The sequence below is a fragment of the Equus asinus genome, chromosome 13 (genome assembly GCF_041296235.1).
Source record: "Equus asinus isolate D_3611 breed Donkey chromosome 13, EquAss-T2T_v2, whole genome shotgun sequence".
Taxonomy (NCBI): domain Eukaryota; kingdom Metazoa; phylum Chordata; class Mammalia; order Perissodactyla; family Equidae; genus Equus; species Equus asinus.
Window position 1 is genome coordinate 61,283,056 of NC_091802.1, and position 19,998 is coordinate 61,303,053.

The window sequence follows — 19,998 nt, forward strand, 5'->3', positions numbered from 1 at the left end:
TAAACGTGTGTGCTCTGACTGCTCCGCCAATTGGCTATTCCTCCATCTATCTCCCTCTCCTTGGGCCTCCTTATTCCCTGAGACTCAACAATATTGAAATTAGGCCAAGTAATAACCCTACAATGGCCTCTAAGTGTTCAAGTGAAATGAAGAGTTGCACGTCTCTCACTTTAAATCAAAGGCTAGAAATGAGTAAGCTTAGTGAGGAAGGCTTGTCAAATGCCGAGACAGGCCGAAGCCAGGCCTCTTACGCCAAACAGTTAGCCAAGTTGTGAATGCAAAGGAAAAGTTCTTGAAAGAAATTTAAAGTGCAACTCCAGTGAACACACGAATGATAAGAAAGCAAAACAGCCTTATTGCTGATATGGAGAAAGTTTTCGTGGTCTAGATAGAAGATCAAACCAGCCACATCATTCCTTGAAGCCAAGGTCTAATCCAGAGCAAGGCCCTAACTCTCTTCAATTCTGTGAAGGCTGAGAGAGGGGAGGAAGCTGCAGAAGAAAAGCTTGAAGCGAGCAGAGGTGGGTTCATGAGGTTTAAGGAAAGAAGCCATCTCCATAACATGAAAGTGCAGGTGAAGTGGCAAGTGTGGGTGTAGAAGCTGCAGCCAGTTATCTAGCGATCCAACCAGGATACTTAATGAAGGTGGCTACACTACACAATAGATCTTTCACTGTAGAGGAAATAGCTTCTATTGGAAGAAGATGCTATCTAGGGCTTTCACAGCTAGAGAGAAGTCAAGGCCTGGCTTCAAAGCTTCAAAGGACAGGCTGACTCTCTTGTTAGGGGCTACTGTTGAAGCCAATGCCCATTTATCATTCCAAAAATCCTAGGGCCCTTAAGAATTATGCTAAATCTACTCTGTCCTCTGTAAATGGAACAACAAAGCTTGGATGACAGCCCATCTGTTTACAACATCATCTACTGAATATTTTAAGCCTACTATTGAGACCTACTGCTCAGGAAAAAAGATTCCCCTTTCAAAATATTACTGCTCATAGCCAATGCATCTGGTCACCCAAGAGCTCTGATGGAGATGTACAATGAGATGAATGCTGTTAACACAACATCCATTCTGCAGTCCACAGATTAAATTTCAATTTTCAAGTCTGATTATTTAAGAAACACATTTCCTAAGGTTATAGCTGCCATAGATAGTGATTCCTCTGATGGATCTGGGAAAAATCAATTGAAAACCTTCTGGAAAGGATTCACCATTCTAGACGCCATTAAGAACACTCAGGATTCACGTGAAGAAGTCAAAATATCAACATTAACAGGAGTTTGGAAGAAGCTGATTTCAACCCTCATGGATGACTTTGAGGGGTTCAAGACTTCAGTAGATGAAGTAACTGCAGATGTGGTGGAAACAGTAAGAGAATTGGAATTAGAAGTGGAGCCTGAAGATGTGACTCAATTGCTGCAATCTCATGATAAAACTTTAACAGATGAGGAGGTGCTTCTCATGCATGAGCAAAAAAAGTGGTTTCTTCAGATGGAATCTACTCCTGTGTAAATAGTGTGTAGACTGCTGAAATGACAACAAAGGGTTTAGAATGTCACACAAACTTAGTTGATAGAGCAGCAACAGGGTCTGAGAAGATAGACTACAATTCTGAAAGAAGTTCTGTGGGTTATTTTAAGAAACTGCCACAGCCACCCAAACTTCAGCCACCACCATTCTGATCAGTCAGCAGCCATCAACACCAAAGCAAGACCCTCCATCAGCAAAATCTTAGGGCTTGCTGAAGGCTTCAGAGGATGGTTAGCAATTTTTAGTAATAATGTATTTTTTAACTAAGGTATGCACATTGTTTTTTAGATATAATGCTATTGCACACTTAACAGACTACAGTATACATAACTTTTACATGCACTGGGAAAGCAAAAACTGTCAGTGACTCGCTTTATTGTGATATTCCCTTTATTGTGGTGGTCTGGAAGTGAATTCACAGTATCTCTGAGGTACGCCTGTAATAGCTAGTGTTGGTGAGGAGGTGGAGACATCAGAACCCTCACACACCACTGGTGGGAATGTGAAATGGTGTGGCCACTGTAGAAAACAGTTGGATGATTCTTCAAAAAGTTAACCATAGAATTCCCATAGGATCCAGCAATTCCACTCCTACAAATATGCCCAAAAGAAGTGAAAACAGGGACTTGAGCAGACACTTGTACACCATGTTCACAGCAGCCTTATTTATAACAGCCAAAAGTTGGAAACAATGCAAGGGTCCACTGACAGATGGATAAACAAAATGTGGGATATATGATGGGACATTCTTGTTATTAAAAGGATCGATATGGGGCCAGCCCCGTGGCCGAGTGGTTAAGTCCACACGCTCCACTTCAGTGGCCCTGGGTTTCACTGATTCGGATGCTGGGCGCAGACATGGCACTGCTTGTCAGGCCATGCTGAGGTAGCGTGCCACATGCCACAACTAGAAGGACTCACAACTAAAACATTCAACTATGAACTGAGGGGACTGGGGGAGAAAAAGCAGAAAAAAAAAGAAAGATTGGCAACAGTTGTTAGCTCAGGTGCCAATCTTTAAAAAAATAAAAAGGATCGATGTGCTCCTTTATGCTATGACACAGGTGAGCCTTGAAGTCATTATGCTAAGTGAAATGAGCCCATCCCCAAAGGACAAATATTGTAAGAGCCCACTCAGGTGAGTTTCCTAGAGTGAAATTCAGACAGAAAGAGTGGAGGTTACCAGGGGCTGCGGGGATGGGGAATGGGGAGCTAGTGTAATGGGGAAAAAGTTCTGAAATAGATAGTGGTGATGGTTAGACAATGTTGTGAATATACTTAATGTCATTTAATTGTACACTTAAAAATGGCAAACTTTATGTCATGTATATTTTACCACAATATGAAAAACACTGAAAAAAGGTATTACGAATGTGTAGCAATAAAACATGGGTTGTGACGCCAGCCACACGTATAGCAGGGTGGACTCTGCGCTGGAGTCCGTGCAGCTGTCCCGTCTCCACAGGAAGAGCCCAGCGCATGAGTATCACCTGCCCTGCAGAAAGGCAGGCCAAGGGGCTAAGAGGGACGGTGCTCATCACTGACACTGTGTGTTCGTGCCATACCTCAGTGCCGATGTAACATGGGTCTTAGGACTCATCCAAGCATGTCCTGAGTGGGCAGCTGGTATCAGAGCTCTGTGACAGCCAGCAGCCCTGCAGCACAGAGAACAGGCTCCATGGGCTGGACCACCAGCACTGCCCCCTACTCTGGACATCCCTCCCATTCACCAGGTTCTCACTGTGCACCTTCTAGAAACTACACAGAAGATAAGCCAGCTACTCCTTATAACAACCCCATCCTTGGAGGGAAACAGGCACAGAGAGGTCAAGCTACACATCTGAGGTCACGGCAGGGTCCACACTGGCAGCTGGCTCTAGAGCCCACACGCTGTCTACCCCAAGAGTGGCTCTCCAGTCAGAAAACTTGCACAGACTGAATGTCAGGGGGAGGCTGTACCTTCTGTCTGATCCGGGTCACCAGGAAGTTCAAGAGATGTGCCCTGTCTCCAAGCCTCTGGAGCAACAATCCCAAGGATGCACCGTCAGCTAGCATGGTTCCTCCTGTAGAAAGAGTGACTCTGTCAGGCTCAGGCCTCCTAGAGCCTCAGGGAAGGTTCCAACCAACTGTCCTCTCTTTGGGGAGGTGGACTTCTGTGTCATCCTTCGCAGCCCTTAAAGGAGGCCTACTGTCGCCGCTGGTCCCCCAGGGCGTGAAGATGTTCTAAAGCTGAATAGATGGGCTGGATCCCCATGAAGATTGAGAGGTGCTATACGTAAAGTATAATCCTTATGCCACAAAAGCAGGAATCTCTGCAGGACAAAGATCCCATCTTACCACCTAGTGTCTGGTAGAGGCCATTCTGCACCAGTCTCCTAGTCAATTGTCTGAAAATGAAGAAAAATACCCACACAACCCATAGGTCAAGGAAGAATTATGGATTATGGAGACAAGGTAGCCAGAGAAAGCAACTCCTTAAATCTGTGCATTGAGTCCCTGAGGAGCTTATGTGGAAACCAGGCAGCAACCATACAGCTGAAGCTTTGAGAGCTGGGCTCTGCAGCAAAATGCTGCCCAGGACTTAAACTGGCCTCAGACAGCACAAAAATGGACAGACCAGAACAGCACTGCAAAGGCTCTGGTAAGTAAGTGGACATTCAAACCAGCCCAAGAGAGTGGGCCAGGATATGCACTGTGAACCTAGCAATGTGGACTACCTGAGAAAGCAGAAGGAGAATTAAAACCGAGCTCATAGGAATCAGATTTTAGAACATGGCACTCAAAATGCCCATGACAGAACCCAAAACTACTCACCATACTAACAACCAGGGAAATCTCAACTCGAATGAAAATCTCAACTCAAATGAAAGAAGACAACATGAGATGACACAGATGCAGGAACTGCGTGTTAAGGATTTTAAAGCAACTCCAACAAGCAATTTGATACACTCTTAAAACAAGTGGAAAAATGAAAGTTTCAGCAAAGAAATAAAAGATATAAAGAAAAAACTCTGATATTTTAGAACTGAAATTAGAATAAAAATCTGACTGGATGGGCTCAACAGCAGAATGGAGATGACAGCAGAAAGAAACGGTGAACTTAAAGACAGATAATAGAAATTATCTAATCAGAACAACAAAGAAAATGGATTGAAAAAAACAAATAACAGAGGCTCAGGGACCTGGGAGAGAACAACAGAAGAGCTAACATTTTTATCATTGGAGGCCCAAAAGGAAAAAGTGTGGAGCTGCAAAAACACTTGAAGAAATAATGGTTGAAAACTTCTCAAATTTGTCAAAAGACATAAACCTTCAGATTCAACACCTAACAGGATAAGCCAAAGAAATCTCTGCCCAGACACATCACAATCAAATCTCCAAAACTAAAGACACACGCTCAAAAGCAGGCAGAGAGAAATGATGTTTGACCACATGGCAATGACGATTCAAATGGCAATGGATTTCTCACCAGAAACGACCATCTGATGTCTCACCAGAAGGAAGTGGTATAATAAGTTTTAAGTGTTGCAAGCAAAGAATTGTCAACTCATAATTTTATACCTGTGTATATGTTGTTCAGGAGTGAAAGTGAAATAAAGACATCTCAGAAAAGGGAAAACTAGGAGGACCTGTCACCAGTAGACCTGCTCTGAGAGAAGTGCTGCAGGAAGTACTTCAGACAGAGAGGAACTGGAAACAGAAGGACATCTGGACTCCAGGAAATTCCACAGACCCCATCTCTCCTCTTGAGTCTTTAACAGTATATTTGACAGTCGAAGGCAAAAAGATCCTGCCTGATGTGGCCCTCGATGCGAGGAGAGGTGACATTTGCGAAAGTAAAGGGGGTGAAGGGCTGCACTGCTGTAAGACCCCCACATTCCACTTGAAAGTGCAGAATGCTGACACAAGTTGACTGTCATCAGTTACATATACTGTAACCCCTGGAGCAACCATTATAAAGATGACCCAGAGAAATACTCTCTCAAACACTGTAGTAAATTAAGATAGAACACTAAAAAATGCCCAAGTAACCCCCAGGAGGGCAGGAAAGAGGAAACTGAGGCACAGCGCACAGACGTTCAATGGCAGACTTGGATCCTGACAGGGCACTAACTGTGTTGAGTGTAAATGGTATAAGTATATGAATTAAAACAGCTGCAAAATGGATTTCAAAAACTGACCTAACTCTGTGCTGCCAACAAGACATTCACTGCAAGTGCAATGACGGAGGTCAGTCAAAGGGCAAGGAATACAATGACAGACCATGCAAACAGTCACCACAGGAAAGCTGGCATCAGACCAGGTAGGTCTCAGAGAAGGAAAACTGTGGGATAAAGAGGACATTACGTGATGATAGAAGGATGAAGGCACCAAAAACATAACAATTCTAAACGTGTATGTATCCAACAACAATGCTTCAAAATACATTCAGCAAAAACTGACAGAATCGTGATATAAATAAAGATTTCTATTACAATAGGAATAGAAAAATCCTCCATAACCTGACCACAAAAAACCAACAACAACAAGAAAACTGCAGCAAATATTAAACTTAACTGTGAAATGTTGAAAGTTTTCCTCTGGGATCAGGAAGAAAGCCAGCTATTATCAACACCACTCTGGAGATCCCAACCAGGGAAAATAACGTAAGAAAAAGAACTAGAAGACATGAGCACTGGAAAAGAAACAAAGAAAACTTCCATTAATTGAAACAAGCTGATCAAGTAGGCAGGACATCCTGCTGGGCTCCGTTGCTTCCTGGACAGTCAATCCTCTAAGCCCTGGGTGGGCCCACATCAGTGACCCTAGGTGGGCTCTCAGCCTGGGGGCCAGTGCCCCAGCAGGGAGACGGGTAGGGCCAGGGAGCCACCCCACAGAGGGGCCCCCATGTGGCAGAAAGGCCTTCATACGGGGAAAGGAGGTGGCAGCAGTGGGAGGCTGCTTACACCCAGGGAACTGTACTAAGGATATTAGGAGCCAGGTTTCTCATTGTTGGAAAAGGAAGTTGAACGATGAAGAAGGAGAAAACTAGACTGAATTCTGTGAAACTGGACTAACAACAGAGGAACAGACTGACCAATGAGGCTGTCTTAAAATTAACCCCTGTGTTCACTGAAAGACACCAGAGGAGGAAGAACTGCCTGTTGTTTGAGCCCCCTAGCCACTGGTATTTGTTACAACAGCCCAAGCAGACTAACACACCAACGAACACCGGAAAAAATATTCAACGTTACGAATAAACAGGAAAATGCAAATTAAAACCATAATGGGGAGTGAGGTCAGCATCATGATGAAGTGAACTTGCCTGGGACTCTCTCCCCTCCAACATACAACAAAAAGGGGCATCTGTACTCCAACAGAAGACATCCTAACACAACACAAAAATGTCAGAGAGACATGCAGCCACACGACAGAGGGCAGAGAGGCTGGAGCCTCCCTCAGAGGAGCTGGAACAGGGTAAGAGAGAACTTCGCTCCCTCCCCTAAAGAGTGTGATTATGACTGTGGGAGGATCCATGAGGGAAGGAACAGGGGAGGGGACGCTGGCTCGTGGGGAAATCAAGGACTTGCTAGGGCCCTTGCAGCCTAGAAGGAAGCCCTCTAATGGGGTGAAAACTTTTGCGGGGGGTGATTTCATCAAGCCAAGACCCCAGGAGACAGATAGCAAGAGCTGATTGAGAAAGCCTAGAGAGCACTAAGGAGAAAGTGCCCCTCCACCCAATTGCTCAGTGCTGGCTCCAGCACCTGTGATCTCGGCTGAAGGTGGAAGGCTCAGAGTATGCAGCTCTCAACCCCCACTCAGTGGTGACAGGCAGTAACCGCAACCGAATAATATGAATGAGAGAGACCTGGCCCACCTCCTCTAACAACATCAGACACTACATCAAATCTCCAGATCAGAGAGAAATGACAAGCAACCAAAATTCAGTCCTGAGGACACAGAAATATTTAATCTAAAATGACAATGAATTCAAAATAGCCATCATCAAAAAACTCAACGAAGTAAAAGAGAATGTAGAGAAACAATTCAATGAGTTCAGGAGCTACTTCACAAAAGAGATTGAAACTATAAAGAAGAATCAACCAGAAATATTAGAGATGAAAGACACAATGGAAGAGGTAAAACAAAATATGGATTCCCTGAAGGCTCGTGTGGACACCACAGAGGAGCGAATCAGCAGAATCGAAGACAGACATGTTCAAATGCTCCAGACAGAGGAGGAGAGAGAACCAAGACCAAAAAGAAGTGAAGAAAGTCTCTGAGAAATAGGTGACTGAATTAGGAAATGCAACATAAGAATTACAGGTATTCAAGAAGGTGAAGAGAAGGAGAATGGAGCAGAAAGCATGCTCAAAGAAATAACAGCAGACAACTTCCCAAATCTAGGGAATGAGAGGGAAATCTGTGTGGAAGAGGCTTCCAGATCTTCTACATTTTTCAATGTAAAAAGACCTACTGCAAGGCATATAGTAGTAAAACTGGCAAAAATGAATGACAAAGAAAGAATAGTCAAGGCAACAAGGCAGAAGAAAATAACCTACAAAGGAACGCCTATCAGACTTTCAGCAGATTTCTCTGCAGAAACCTTACAAGCTGGGAGAGAATGGAATGACACATTCAAAACTTTAAAAGACAAAAATCTTCAGCTAAGAATACTCTATCCAGCAAAAATATCCTTCAGATATGAGGGAGAAATTAAATCTTTCCCAGATAAACAAAAGCTAAAGGACTTCATAGCCACAAGACCCTCCCCTACAATAAATCCTCAAGAAGGCCCTCATACCCGAAAAAAAACAAAGAGAAAGGGGTCTCAAAACACAGAGTAAGGAGATAAATAAGTAGACAGAAGCAGAATAGGACAGCAAATACACAAGTATAGCAATAAGCTAAAGGGAAGGAAAACACTAAAAACAAAGAAAATCCTGTCATTTTAACCACAAACTCACAACAAAAGATGGAGTAAGATGTGAGAAAAACAACTTGGTGGGGAGGAGGAAAGGGACTGAATCGGTTTAGACTAAGGAAAGAACAGGTCATCAGAAATGGACTATACAGGGCTGGCATGGTGGTGCAGAGGTTAAGATCACACATTCTGCTTCTCAGCAGCCCGGGGTTTGCTGGTTCAGATCCTGGGTGCAGACATGGCACTGCTTGGCATGCCAGGCTGTGGTAGGCGTCCCACATATAAAGTAGAGGAAGATGGGCACGGACGTTAGCTCAGGGCCAGGCTTCCTCACCAAAAAGAGGAGGACTGGCAGTAGTTAACTCAGGGCTAATCTTCCTCAAAAAAAAAAGAGAAAGAAATGGAGTATACATGAGATTCTTAATACAAACCTCAGGGTAACCACTAAACAAAAAAGCACAACAGAGACACAAATAATAAATAAAGAGAAAACAAAGAAACACAACACAAAAAACTACATAATTCAATAGGCAGACCAAAACACACAGCACAAGAAACAAAGGAAATACAGGAAAACCAGAAAACAAGTGATAAAATGGCAGCATTAAGCCCTCATACATCAATAATCACCCCAAACATAAATGGATTATATTCTCCAATAAAAAGACAGAGTTGCGACATGGATTAAAGAACAAGACCCAACAATATGCTGCCTCCAGGAAACACATCTCAGCTCCAATGACAAATACAGGCTCAGAGTGAAGGGATGGAAGATGATACTCCAAGCTAATGGCAAACAAAAGAAAGCAGGTGTTGCAATACTTATATCAGACAAGGTAGACTTCAAGATAAGACAGGTAAAGAGAGACAAAGGGGCAATATATAATGATCAAAGGGACACTCCATCAAGAAGAAATAACGCTTATAAATATCTATGGCACCCAATACAGGAGCACCAAAGTTCATGAAGCAACTATTAACGAACCTAAAAGAAGATATTAAAAATAACACAGTAATAGTAGGGGACCTCAACACCTGACTCACATCAATGGATAGATCATCCAGACAGAAAATCAACAAGGAAACAGTGGAATTAAATGAAACGCTATACCAGTTGGACTTAATAAACATATATAGAACACTCCATCTAAAAACAGCAGAATACACTTCTTCTCAAGTGGGCATGGAATATTCTCAAGGATAGACCATATGTTGGGAAACAAGGCAAGCCTTAATAAATTTAAGAAGACTGAAATAATAACAAGCATCTTTTCTGAACACAATGCTATAAAGCTAGAAATTAATTACAAGAAAAAAGCTGAGAAAGGGACAAAGATATGGAGACTAAACAACATACTACTGAACAAGCAATGGATCATTGAAGAAATTAAAGGACAAATCAAAAAATATCTGGAGACTGGCCAGCCCGGTGGTGCAGCAGTTAAGTTCGCACGTTCCGCTTCTCGGCCTGGGGTTCATGGGTTCAGATCCCAGGTGGGGACATGGCACTGCCTGGCAAGGCATCCTGTGGTAGGCATGCCACATATAAAGTAGAGGAAGATGGGCACACATGTTAGCTCAGGGCCAGTCTTCCTCAGCAAAAAGAGGAGGATTGGCAGCAGATGTTAGCTCAGGGCTAATCTTCCTCAAAAAAAAAAATATATATATATCTGGAGACAAATGAAAATGAAAACTTACCATACCAACTCATATGGGACACAGCAAAAGCCGTATTAAGAGGGAAATTCATCGCATACAGGCACACCTTAACAAACAAGAAAAATGCCAAATAAACAGTCTCAAATGACACCTAACTGAATTTGAAAAAGAAGAACAAACAAAGCCCAAAGTCAGCAGATGGAGAGAAACAATAAAAGTCAGAGCAGAAATAAATGCTATTGAAACAAAAAATGCAGTAGAAAGGATCAATGAAACAAAGAGCTGGTTCTTTGAGAAGATAAATAAAATTGACAAACTTCTAGCCAGACTTACAAAGAAAAAAAGAGAGAAAGCTCAGATAAACAAAATTAGAAATGAAAGAGGAGAAATACCAACAGACTCCACAGAAATACAACAGATTATAAGAGAATACCACAAAAAACTGTATGCCAACAAAATGGATAACCTAGAGGAAATGGATAAATTCTTAGACTCTTACAACCACCCAAAGCTGAATCAAGAAGAAACAGACAATCTGAATAGACCAAGCACAAGGAAAGAGATTGAAACAGCAATCAAAAGCATCCCAAAGAATAAAAGCCCAGGACCAGACAGCTTCCCTGGGGAATTCTACCAAACTTTCAGAGAAGATTTAATACTTATCCTTCTCAAACTATTCCAAAAAATTAGGCAAAATGGAACACTTCCTAACACATTCTACAAGGCCAACATCACTCTGATACCGAAGCCTGACAAGGACAAGACGAAAAAGGAAAAAACTACAGGGTAATACTGCTGATGAACATAGATGTAAAAATCCTCAACAAAATTTTGGCAATTGGAATTCAGCAATACATCAAAAGGATCATACATCATGATCAAGTGGGATTCATACCAGGGACACAGGGATGGTTCAACATCTGCAAATCAATCAATGTGATACACCACATCAACAAATTGAGGAATAAAAACTACATGATCATCTCAACAGATGCAGAGAAAGCATTTGACAAGATCCAATAGCCATTTATGATAAAAACTCTTAACAAAATGGGGATAGAAGCAAATTACCTCAACATAAAAACATATATGACAAACCCACAGCCAATATCATACTCAAAGGACAAAAACCAAACACCATCCCCCTGAGAACAGGAACAAGACAAGGATGCCCACTTGTCACTACTATCACTATGCTTTTTCAACATAGTACTGGAAGTTTTGGCCAGAGCAATTAGGCAAACGAAAGGAATAAAAGGAATCCAAATAGGGGGTGAAGAAGTGAAACTCTCTCTGTTTGCAGACAATATGATCTTACATAAAGAAAACCCCAAAGAATCCATGAGGAAACCAACAGAAATAATTAACAACTACAGTAAAGTTGCAGGGTACAAAATCAACTTACAGAAATCAGTTGCTTTTCTATACTCCAATAATGAACTTACAGAAAGAGAACTCAAGAATACAGTTCCATTTACAATTGTAACTAAAATAATAAAGTACTTAGCAATAAATTTAACCAAGGACTTGAAAGATTTATACAATGAAAACTATAAGACATTATTGAAAGAGATTGATAATGACATAAAGAGATGGAATGAGATTCCATGCACATGCATTGGAAGAATAAACATAGTTAAAATGTCCATACTACCCAAAGCAATCTACAGATTCAATGCAATCCCAATCAGAATCCCAATGACATTCTTCACGGAAATAGAACAAAGAATCCTAAAATTCACGTGGGGCAACCAAAGACCCTGAATTGCTAAGGCAATCCAGAGAAAAAAGAACAAAGCTGGAGGCATCGCAATCCCTGATTTCCAAATGTACTGCAAAGTCATAGTGATCAGAACAGCATGGTACTGGTACAAAAACAGGTGCAGAGATCAATGGAACAGAACTGAAAGCCCAGAAATAAAACCGCACATCTATGGACAGCTAATCTTTGACAAACATGCCAAGAACATACAATGGAGAAAAGATAGTGTCTGCAATCTATGGTGTTGCGAAAACTGGACAGCCACATGCAAAAGAATGAAAGTGGACCATTATCTCAGGCCATACCCAAAAATAAACTCAAAATGGATCAAAGACTTGAAGATAAGTTCTGAAACCATAAAACTCCTGGAAGATAATATAGGTAGTACACTCTTTGACACTGAACTAAAAAGAATCTTTTCGAATACATGTCTTCTCAGACAAGAGAAACAAAAGAAAAAATAAACAAGTGGAAGTTCATCAGACTAAAGAGCTTCTGGAAGGCAAAAGAAACTAGAATCAAAACAGAGACAATCCACCAATTGGGAGAAAATATTTGCAAATCATATATCTGACAAGGGGTTAATCTCTATAATACATAAGGAACTCACACAACTGAAAAATGAAAAAAAAACAACCTGATCAAAAAAATGAGCAGAGGATATGAACAGCCATTTTTCCAAAGAAGATATACAGATGGCCAATAAACACATGAAAAGATGTTCAACATCACTAATCATCAGGGAAATGCAAATCAAAATTACACTAAGATACCACCTGAAATCTGTTAGAATGGCTATAATCACTAAGACTGAAAATAACAAATGTTGGAGAGGGTGTGGAGAAAAGGGAACCCTAATACACTGCTGGTGGGAATGCAAACTGGCGCAGCCACTATGGAAAACAGTATGGAGATTCCTCAAGAAGCTAAAAATAGAACTACCGTACCCAGCTATCCCACTACTGGGTATCTAACCAAACAATCTGAAATTAATGATCCAAAGTAACATATGCACCCCTACGTTCACTGCAGCACTATTCGCAATAGCCAAGACATGGAAACAACCCAAGTGCCCACTGACTGATGATTGGATAAAGAAGATGTGGCGTATATATATACAATGGAATACTACTTAGCCATATAAAAAGACAAATTCACCCCACTTGCAACAACATGGAAGGCCCTGGAGGGAATTATGCTAAGCGAAATAAGCCAGCCTGAGAAAGACAAACACCAGATGATTTCACTCATATGTGGAATATGAACAAACCCACGGACAAAGAAAATAGCTCAGTGGTTACCAGGGGAAGGGGAGTGGAGGGTGGGCATGGGGGTGAAGGGGAGCACTTATGTGGTGATAATCAAGCAATAATGTACAACTGAACTCTCACATTGATGTAAACTATTATAAACTCAATTAAAAAAACACCATAATGGGATGTACTACAGACCCACTAGGACAGCTTCGGTTAGAACGAGTGAGTATGCTATGTGTCAGTGGGGGGCCAGAGTGACGGCTCTCGTGACTGTTGATGAGTGAGTACACGGGTGTGAGCACTTTGGAGAACAGTCTGGGCTGGCTGTCAACTAAAACATATTGTAATCAAACAAAGCCAGACAAAAAGTGTACACACCGTATAAAGCCACTGATATGAAAACAGAAAACTCAACTGCAGGGTGAGGAGTCAGGACAGTGGTTGACTCTGGTGGGAGGACTAGGGGGTTCCTGGGTACTGGTAATGGGTTACCAGATGTCTGCAATAATCCTTGAGCTATACTCAATTTTGAAAAAAGATAGTGTCACCAGACGGAGCACACAACACAATGAGACACAGACTCTTACCAGCGGTTTCTGTTGAGATATGGACACTAGGTTGAACATCAGGATAAGATGTGGACTTCTTTGAAGGATCTAACACTTCTAGTTGTTCTTCCAGGGTTTTAAATTTGTGCTTCAGAGTTCGTATTTCTGCTTCCAGGGTCAGAACATAATCTGCCAAAAAAATCCAGTAAATACCCATGCACATACAGGCACACACATTTACACGCTCGTCCTCTATCACCGAGGCAGGGGCTCTCGCTGGCTTGTGCCCACTCACTTCACTGACCACCCCTCTTCCCTGCCGGACCCTCACAGCTATCCCCATGCTATCTATGTGCCACCCTCCCCTTGGTGGCCAGAGCATGGCGTCCAGAGGCCAGCTCGTGTGCTCTCCAAGGAGGCCTCAATAATCAGCAGACATGAGCGCTCTCGCAATCCCTCGAGGCTTTATGTACAGATGTAACAACGTGTGCTGAGCGTGGAGCCACCTTTGCAGGCTGCTGTCCCTCCATCACAACCACACGGCCCCCACGCTGACACGGCACGGACCGGGACACCCACTTCACCACAGTCCGGGACACTCCCATGAAAAAAGGCCTGGCATCCACCAGCTCCATGCTGCCCACACGCTGCGAGAGCGCAGACCTAGCCCAGCCCTTGTCCAAGTTGGACTCTGGTTTTTAAGTGTGGCTGGTACATAGCCTTCACTTTTTTTCTTCCACTTCACCAATAAAACCTTTTAATCATATATGTAAAAACTGACCTAAGATTCCTTCTCTTGGAGAAAAGCAGCTGTCATGCTTTGAAGTGATTTACTCCAGGAGATGTACATTTATAAGACTCCAAGTGAGACCTATTTTGGATCCAATAGAGCTCTTTCCTCATCCCTCCATGCCCTGCTTCCTCTCTGTCTCTCCCTCGCTCACCAGGGGTGGGGGCATCAGCTGCTGTCTTTGAATCAGGCAGGCTTGTATTTGAGGTCTCTCTTCCTGACTGCGCAGAGGGAAGAATTTGATCACTTAGAGTTTCCATTTCTTTCCTCATTTGTGCAATAGTGTTTCGCAAGCTTGTGTTCTGCTCTTGTAGCCGCTGGATCTCACTAGATGGAAAACTTTTACTTATTTCTCCTTCATGATGGCTTGGAAGCATCTTCAAATACAAACAAAGAAAAAGAAAATGGTAACAGCTACAAAAGGCAGACAGTGACCATCCTTTCTAAATTGACAGACGTATGAAAACACCTCTTTTTCTTCCAGGTTTCACAAAGAAAAGATTGATGTTTCTCAAAGGAAACTTTTATTGGGATATTTGGGGACCCTTCCTTTTCAGTCAAAAAGCCATTAGTCACCCACTAGGGTGACCATAATAAAAAAGACAGTAACAAGTGTTGGTGACGATGTAGAGGAAATGGGACCCTTGTATACTGTAAAAGGTGAACGCATGGAGCTGCTGTGGGAAACAGTCTGGCAGCTCCTCACAAAGTTAAACACAAAGGTACTATGGCCCAGCAATTTCACTCCTAGCTGTATGCGTAAGAGAACTGAAAATGTTTGTCCACACAGAAACTTGTACGCACATGTTCAGAGCAGCATTATTCATAGTAGCCAAAATGTGGAAACATTCAACTGTCCACCAGTGGATGAAGAGATGAACAAATGGAATATGATGAAATAGTAATCAGCTGTAAAAAGGAATGATGTTCTGACCCATGCAACAACATGGATGAGCCAGGAAGACATCAGGCTGAGAGTCAAGGACTTTAAAGCAGTTATTATCATAAAAATACGCAAGGATTTAAAGAAAGACATGAACAGAAGAAGAAGAGAAATGGAAGATATTTTAAAAAGAAACAAATAGCATCTGCAGAGATGGAAAATACAGTATCTGAAATAAAAAATTGACAGGATAGGACTAGATTAAGAGCAGATCAGACATTGCAGGAGAAAAGACCAGTGAAAGTCAGTACATAGGAATAGTATTGAAACTCAAGCACAGAGAGAGAGAGAGAGAGACCAAAAAGGAAAAAAAACTCATAGAGCTTTAGTGACCTGTGGAACAGGTGAAGCAGTCTCACGCACGAGGAAACAAGAACCCAGATAAATGATGGGGGCAGAAAAAGTATTTCATAACATGTTGGCCAAAAGGTTTTCAAATTTGATGAAAATATAAGTCCACAGATCCAAGAAGTCCAACAAATCCAAAGCAAGAGAAACACCAAGAAAATCACATCAAGAGCACATCATAACCAGATCACTACAAAACCACAGAGAAAACTCCTAAAAGCGATCAGAGAAAAAAGACAGCGCATTACACACAGGTACAAATACAAGAATTATCACTGACTTCCCATGAAAACCAATGTAATCTGGAAGTCAGGGGAACAATATCTTTGACATGGAGAAAGGAAAAACCCCATCATCTCAGAATCCTACAGTCAGTGAAAGGATTCTGCAAAAATGACAGCGAGAGACTCGAGAGTACACGAATCCCCAAAGGGGCACTGATGCCCAACGCAGGAAGGAAAGTCATCCCAAAGGATGCAGCACATGTGCTCCAACTCCACACTCCAGGCCCAGATCCCAGATGCAACTTTCTGACTTCCTACTTTGTCTCTAGCTCCTCCCTGCTCACCACCAGAACAAATCAGCCTGGGCTCACAGAAGCAGGGCCTTTACCAGCCTCGCTGAGAGGGACCGAGACTCTCCAACAGAACGCAACCTTCTCGCCAGTGCAGAGGGAGGCACAAACATGCCCACACCAATAATCTACATGGCCATCAGTAAGAGAATGGCTGAGTAAACCATGGCATGCCAAGTGATAAAATACACAACCATTTAAGTTGTGTTTTTGAAGAATTTTAATGACATGAGAAATATTTATCATAGAATTGAAAAGAGAATTAAATTAAGAAGGCTGACCTGAGCTACACAAAAACAGTAGGTACACAGGAAAACACAGGAGATATATGAATACAGATAACCAGAAGGAAATATACCAAAATGTCTGAGTGGTCAGACTGAGCATGATTTCTCTTTTCTTCTTCATAATGAATAACTCTGGCTCACATTTGCTGAGCTTCCTAAGTGCCAGCAGTGGATCAGTGCTGGATCACAGCATCTCCTTTAACTCGTTGTATGGGGTACCCATCAGAGGGATGAGGAAACTGAGACTTGAGATCATCAGGGCCGACTCCTGACCGCCAGCTGTCACCACCCCAGTTACAGACACACACACAGCTACCACGGTTCAACTCAGTCATGATGTCATCTTCCAGGCACTGGCTAAGCACGTCACAGACAATGCTCACCGATTTCCCACAACAGCACTACAGAGGCTCCAGGGGGCTGAGCAGCCTGCTCTACACCAGAGAGGAGCTGAGCTGGGCTGTACCCCGGCCTCCTTGATTCCAAAGACCACAACATTAAACTAAAATTTAAAAATCTCTGCAGTTGGCCACATATGACTTTTACTTCCAGAATGAAGCTATCTTTTCTTCTGTTAATCACAGTCCCCAGCCTTTCAATACCTGTCCTCAAGCCACTGTCGATGCAAATAATCCATAACCAATCTATAAATCAAAGCTGCAGTGAATTTATTCTGAGCCAGATCTAAGGACCATATAGTCTGGGAGAGTCCTTCTGCAAAGGAATGGAGCACTCCAAAGAAGTGGAGTTGACAGAGTGGTTACATACCGTCAAAGAGCACGTATCACATATGACTGGAATGTCCCTTTTACAATAGTCATGAGACTGCTTTGCTGGCACAGCGATTCTGTGAACACAGCAAGTTGGTGGTCTCAAGGTTAGTGCAGCAGGTCAGCAATCAATCCCTAGCCTAGAAGAGATGCTCATCCTCAAGGAAATGCCAGTGCAGGAGAAGTTACATCCTTATCTTTAAGGGCATTGTTCTTGTCCTGGAACACAGTAAATACTTAAAGCAGATAAACAATGCACGCTCAACAGCCACATCAGTCCCTTTTGGAAAAACAAGTTCAGGTCGAACTGTTTTTATACTAAATGGCTTCCTCATATGCTCCAATATCCTATTGCTTGTCATTTATTTATCACCATCTACTTGCCCTGCTCTGCAGCCTGCTTCGCCTTCCAGTCCTGGCTCCTCTGGCCTCACTGCTCATGCTGACGGCTTACTGACACCTACAGTTTTCCCACGTGGTCACCCCGTTAACTCGTTAATGGTCATTAACACCCTGGGAGAGGGAAGTCCAGGTGTTCTGCTATTACCTGCGGGAATCAATTCAAAACTTCATGCCATTGTGTCAAAATGGATATTAGTGGAGCCATTTTAAACGGGGTCGGAGCTGCCTTTCCAGAGAAACTGCCTTGCTGTCTTGAACCTTGGACTGGGCCAAACCTTTGGACTGGCCAAAACGGCAACAAACAAGCCATTGTTTAAGCCGTCAACAGGAGAACATACATCCTGATCACAAAGACTGAGGATGGTGGACTTTCAGAAGACAGAATCAATAGTCAATCAATGTTTAGCCAAGACTAGCTCTCTGCCTCCAACTCCAATTAACATTCTTTGTAATGCAATCTCCCTTTGCCTTTAAAAACCACTGACTTTTACTCCCTAGCAGGACACTTTTTGAGTTTCTGTCTGAATCTGTGCTCCCCAAACTGCAACGTTCTGATCCCAAATAAACGCTCTGCCTCTTAAACTGGTTTCTGTTTTTGAAGGTTGACAAGTGTGTCAGCCAGAAACTTGCACAGCATCCTCCCCCACCTCTGGTCCTGGTCCTGAAGGCACATCTCTCCGATCAAGGCTGGCACACCTGGTTGTGTTCGCAGTCTCGGGGGGCTGCTCTGCTGTGCCCTACTCGCTTCACCTCTGGGTCCCACAGCCAGGCTCCCTCTGCACAGGACCAAAGGTGGGGCTTCCCTCGTTCTCCATGGGATGGGTGGGGCATGGATGTTCCTGATGCCGAAACCATTTCCAAGACTCTTTGTTTCTTGAACAAAGCTATCAGCCAGTGAGAGGCCTCCCTGACCTGCTGAGCTGGTGCTTGGAGACAAATGTATTCTTTTAACTGCCAGCCTGGCGGGGAAAATGCAACAAAGAAAAAAGGGCGGGGGAGCAGGGGGCATTGATGAAAAAAGAAACATTTGTTTTCTGTCTGTGCCCCACAGAAGGTACCTGTGTGACATATGACCCACGCAAAGATGACCTGCTGTGACCTCCCCAAGACCAGGGGTAATTCCTGAAGGCCAGGGCCAGCCCCTCCACATCTCTCCTCTTTGGAACCTCGAAGGAATGCAGTTTCCATACCAGTGCTCACAAATCAGGTGACCACAGATCTCCCAGGGGGCTTGTTAACAGACACCTTCTGGAGCTTAACCCCTAAGGTGTCCAGGCTGTGAAGTCTGGCTGGGACCCAGAGGTGTGTATTCTCATAGGCTCCCCAGGGTTTCTGAGGACGGCCAAGTTGACGGACCCTGCAGTGCACCTGTACAAAGGGAACTGTCGCTGTCCACATTTGCTCACAGGAGTGAAGTGTTTTCTCAGCACAGCTGGCTAGATAACACCTTCTTCAGGTGAATTCCAGCTCAGCCCTCGGATGCTCAACCCCCAGCACACCCTGGCCTGCCCAAAATGCTGACTACGGGACGAGTGCCAGCCAAGGACATTGAAGCCAGAGGCCCCAAGGCCGCCTTCCACTCTGTACCGAGCACAAATCACACCCAGCAAGGAGACACAAGCTGAACATCTGCGCTCTCAAAGATTTGGTGACGTGCATGCTGTGCAAGCAGGGCCAGAATGGACGGACCAGAAACATGCAGCTCGCATCTGCATTCGCCCTTCCCTGCAGGCTCACAGCTGGACAGGTGGGGAAAAGGAGGCACCCCTGGAAAGTCTTCCTGAGGGTTTCAGCGGCTCTATCACCCCAGACAACTGGGTGAGTAACTTTTCACAAAGGGACAGGTCAGACTATTGAGAAAACGGGCCCCTGAATCAGGAAGACAGAGTCTGAGACAGGATCAGGTTAGCCACCCCCTGGTGCTGCTCTGGAAGGCGCCTCTCATGGTGGATTTCCCAGATTTCACAGCAGCCGGGCGACACGGCTTCCCGCAGGAGCCCTGGGTGGACAGCAGTCACTGAGGCAAGACACGTGACGTGCAGGGATGATTGTGATGCAGACCTTGGCGAACATACCTCAGGTGGAAGCAAATGCTCCCTCTGAGACTCTGGATGGAATCCTTCCTGGCCCCTTCCAGCTTCTGGAGGTTTACCGGCAATCTGGGGTGTTCCTTGGTTTGTGGCCACATCACTCCAGTCTCTGCCTCCGTCGTCACAGGGCC

At 43.6% G+C, this 19,998-nt stretch overlaps 1 protein-coding gene across 12 annotated transcripts in view; it reads right to left on the minus strand.

The window, feature by feature from the left end:
• Positions 1 to 19,998, minus strand: part of CCDC57 (coiled-coil domain containing 57) — a 118,970-nt gene that overhangs the window by 53,574 nt on the left and 45,398 nt on the right. For all 12 annotated transcript variants that reach the window (XR_011493988.1, XM_070483861.1, XM_070483864.1 and 9 more), the window contains 3 exons: positions 14,608 to 14,830; positions 13,703 to 13,852; positions 3,494 to 3,597 (listed from right to left, as the gene is read on the minus strand). Coding sequence is in view for 11 of the 12 variants with exons in the window: in XM_070483861.1 (XP_070339962.1) it covers positions 3,494 to 3,597; positions 13,703 to 13,852; positions 14,608 to 14,830 (477 nt within the window). In the remaining variant the exon portion in view is untranslated. The remainder of the gene's footprint in view (positions 1 to 3,493; positions 3,598 to 13,702; positions 13,853 to 14,607; positions 14,831 to 19,998) is intronic.